Genomic DNA, 4044 nt, shown 5'->3' with positions numbered 1-4044 from the left:
ACAAAATTTAACTCTCAAAATCAAAACATCAAGTCAGGAAGGAAAACCATAAATAGAGAACACAATGCTACAACGATAAACAAGTTATCATAGATAAAAGGGCCATGAATAGAAGCATTAACAATCTCCTGAATTCATAAGAACCAAATAATGGAACTCAACTAGGCAAGTATTCCCAAGGGAAGTAAAGTAAAATCAACCATCTTCAATCAAGCTAATTATTTCCGGTACCATTTACTTCATCTACAAAATTATGGGGGGTGAGCAAAGGCCTGGCGGATACAAAACAACGCCATATATGTCTTCTTAACTACAACTTCAAGAGTTTAGATCAAAGGGCTGCATTTAAAAACAATACAGTAAATAAAAATAAAATATGTATTACCATCAATAAATAGCCAATTTTGATTTTTAAAAATAAATAAATAAAATGATAAGCTTACTCAATCACCGCTTAGATTTTCTGATGTTGTATCTTTAGCATGATCGGTTCTCTCATTAACCTAACCACAAGAGTGTTGTATAAATAATTGTTATAACTGTTTAAACAAATAAAAAAAAAAAATTACAATATAACATTATATGAAATAGGTAATAACCTGCTTGAGAAATGGAAAATAAGATGATTGAGAAGTAATATTCACTTCTGTGTTCGATTGTGACAAATTGCAGTTCAATATTTATGCGCTTGTTACACTATCTTTATCACACCGATTAAGAAATTGAAGCCTTTGGTAGTCGTAACTCCTTTGCAAGTTAGGGCTTGGGGGTGGACCGGGTGGTATGGACATCCATGCATACTCGCTTGGAATTTCAGCACCCTAAAAAGAATAAAAATTAAAATGAAAATCCAATGGTAGTCAAACCGGTATGTTTTAAACATTTGTAACATATTAGAGTGTTACTCACTTCATGCTTCACGTATGATTGAACGGGTTATTTCAAAGATTTCTTTTCCTTTTTTGTAGCAATTTCAAATGCTGATTTGAGTCTTTTTTTCCCTCTTGATGTGTCCCCTTTTTTTAAACCATTTACAGTAATGTCATGGCCACTTTGCTCGTAAGTGACATGAATTTGATGCCCATTGCTAGCCTTGGATGAGTATTCATCATTATGTTGCACCCGCTTTTGCCTTCTCATTTCTTCAAGAAGCTTAAGCAAATGTTCCCTGTGGATAATGGATAAATTAAAAAAATCTTCACCCTCTGATGCAAATGAACTAACGCGAGTGAATAAATAACACATGTCTCTATATCTTTGTCGTTGTTGCAATTTAGGATCCGTTTGCACTTCACGGCCAATGAAATCCAACACTACCCCATCTCTTGCCTCTCGAGTCCACCGTTTTAGTACGTATTCCTTAGGTAATTCAGTTTTGTGTAACACTTCTCTCATGACCTTTAACATGTGTGAACACGGAATACCATCCATTTCAAACATCCAACAACTGCATGTTAAAAAGTCATATGTTTTCCTTCTTACACGCCATTCTTGATTATGTTTTTCTAGTGAGACCACTTTGTATATAACTTCTCCATCCTCCTAAATTGATTCTTTGAAATAGAATTCAACTGTACCTTGAATTTCTTTTTGAAATAACTAAAATATTTTTTTCGTTTAAATCTAACCAGCTTTGACTACCATCATGCACGGAAGTTTAACATTCGGCTCTTGGTGAGTCAAATCATACTCCGCCTTTAGCTCAATATACCTTTTCTCAGTGATCATCCTATCAAAATGTTTGAAAAAATCAGGAATATTATGGTCAGATTTAGCAAATTTTTTCAATCCGAAATTGAAGCTTTCACTAAGTTGAGTGTTATGCATACCAGCACACCAGTGATTTTTCACAAATGCCTTTGCCCATTTGGTCCTTAAATTATACGTTTCAGAAAACCATTTGTTGTTACGAACACCACACTCGGTTAGCATGGAGTCCCAACATATTTCAAAATCATCTTCATTCTCATATTTTTTCATAAACTCAGATAAAATGCCTGTTATACCCACTGGACCCTTGATAACATTACCTAAATGCTTCGTACCATTTTGCATAATATGCCATATACAAAGATGGTGGTGTGTCTCGGGCATCACCAATGCTAATGCCTTTGTAATAGCCGCATCTTGGTCACTTATAATTGTCTTCGGAAATTTATGAGACATTGTCTTACAAAATGTTTCAAACAACCATACAAATGAATCAGATGTCTCATCATACATTAAAGCACCTCCAAATATAACTGTTTCTCTTTGATGATTCAGACCAACAAAAGCGGCAAATGGTCGATTCACATTATTCACCTTGTATGTTGTGTCAAACGACACAATATCTCCAAAATGACCATAATAAATAATCATCCTTGCATCAGCCCAAAATATATTGGTTATATAGTCATCTTTGTCCAACTGAACCGCATGAAAAAATGTGGGATTTTCCAACTTCTGTGATTGAAAATACTCAAATATGAATCCAGCCTCTCCAGATTGTAATTGTTTTTGTCTCTTGATTCTCAAATAATTTTTTTGGTCTACTTTTGTAAACCCAAGCGCTTCTCTTGCCCAGGATTGCCGTCCCATTAGTTCATATGAAGAACCAACTGGTCGTCCAAAATCATCAGCCAAGTCGACATCAATTGCTTAAGGTATAGAGATGTTCCGTTGTGAAGGCATCAAATAAGTACAATCTTTTCTAATAAGTTTATGGTTGTGCTTCTCTTCAAATCTGTCTGTGAAATATATTCCTTCCCCTCTTTCAAATTTTATATGCATGAATGCACCACATCCGACCCTTGTTTCTGCCCTAGCTTCTTTTGTAAGATGGTCCCTTTTGTCATTTACTCTGTAACCATCCTTGCAAGATACAAATTGGGCAAAAGTAATTTCTCCAGTTTTAGTGTTTTTATTGGAATAATCTATTCTCACACTAAATCCAACTTCACGTCCGTAAGCATTGTAAAAGTTGTATGCATTTTCAAAGGACTTGAACATCATTCCAATTTTAGGTTTATGGCCTCCTTCACCTAATGGAGTATCCATTTAAAACCACCACCTATAATAAGATAACAAAGTGTCTTAGAGAATGCATCCTCACAAAAAGGTAATAACAATAAAGAGATAAGTAAAAAAGAAAAGAAAAACCCCAAGAACCAAGAGATGGGGGAGGGGAGTTGAGAAGTACTAAAAATATTAATAAAATGACGAGTATTGTTGTAATACCCCGTAATTTTAAAGAGTGTATTTAAATTAATTTTGTGTTAGGTTAATTAATTTTATTTATTTGTGCATGTAATATTGATTTATGTTCTATATAGTATAATGATTAGTTTTGAAATTTTTATTGGTTATGTTTTAGATTAATTATTATTATTTAATTAAAGTATTTAATTTGTATATAATAATAATAATATAATAATAATAATAATTATAAAAGTTTATTAATAATAATAATAGTTATAATAATAATAATAGTATTAAACCAATGTCATGATGAAATTAGAGATTAGGATAGGATTTCATCAATATTTATGGGTGGAATTGAAGCCATATGGTTGCGAAGGTGGTTAATTAAATACAAAAATAGATATTTGTAATATTTATGTTATATAATTTGTATATAAATTAGCTAGCCTACCTTAGAAGGAAAGAAAGGGAGTTAGAAACAAATTATAAATTCTAGTGAGCCATTGTAAGAGTGTGGAAAGGAAGAGAAAGAAAGAAAGGAGCTTGGACCGGTGTAGGGAATTTACCCGACTACGCGCAACCGGCGGATTTATTTTAAATCCAAAAAGGCAAGTTATTATCTATTTTTCCCCTTTGAATTAATAAATTAATTGTTTAGTTTATTGATATTATTTTAGAGCATAGAGACCATGTAAGGAGTTTAATAAATTAGGAATTTTAGTTTATTAAATTTGTGAAATTTTAATTATTTAGGATGGTATATAATTAGTTATTATCCTAGGATGTTCAAAATAGCTAAAAATATTTCCTTAAGGCATTAGGAATTTTTTTAGAATTTTTAGGAATTTTCCAGGGCTTTTC

At 32.4% G+C, this 4044-nt stretch overlaps 1 protein-coding gene across 1 annotated transcript; it reads right to left on the bottom strand.

Moving 5' to 3' along the window:
• Positions 1 to 1623: 1623 nt before the first annotated feature.
• LOC132281230 (protein FAR1-RELATED SEQUENCE 5-like) lies at positions 1624 to 3039 on the bottom strand. Its single transcript, XM_059782952.1, has 2 exons — positions 2781 to 3039; positions 1624 to 2639 (listed from the first exon to the last, which is right to left on the bottom strand). Exons 1-2 carry the CDS (start codon positions 3037 to 3039, stop codon positions 1624 to 1626), a joined length of 1275 nt encoding a protein of 424 aa, XP_059638935.1.
• Between the last annotated feature and the right edge of the window lie 1005 nt (positions 3040 to 4044).

This window comes from Cornus florida, unplaced genomic scaffold, assembly GCF_030987335.1.
Source record: "Cornus florida cultivar Cherokee Brave unplaced genomic scaffold, ASM3098733v1 CherokeeBrave_3.0.0_Hap2_Chr11, whole genome shotgun sequence".
Taxonomy (NCBI): Eukaryota; Viridiplantae; Streptophyta; class Magnoliopsida; order Cornales; family Cornaceae; genus Cornus; species Cornus florida.
This window is presented reverse-complemented; position numbering and strand designations above follow the sequence as displayed.

Bases quoted from the DNA above. Each gene is read 5' to 3' on its own strand.
- LOC132281230 (XM_059782952.1), bottom strand. From the start codon at position 3,039: ATGGATACTCCATTAGGTGAAGGAGGCCATAAACCTAAAATTGGAATG. The intron at 2,640-2,780 runs GTGCATTCATGC...CTATACCTTAAG, and splicing joins AGAAACAAGGGTCGGATGTG to CAATTGATGTCGACTTGGCT.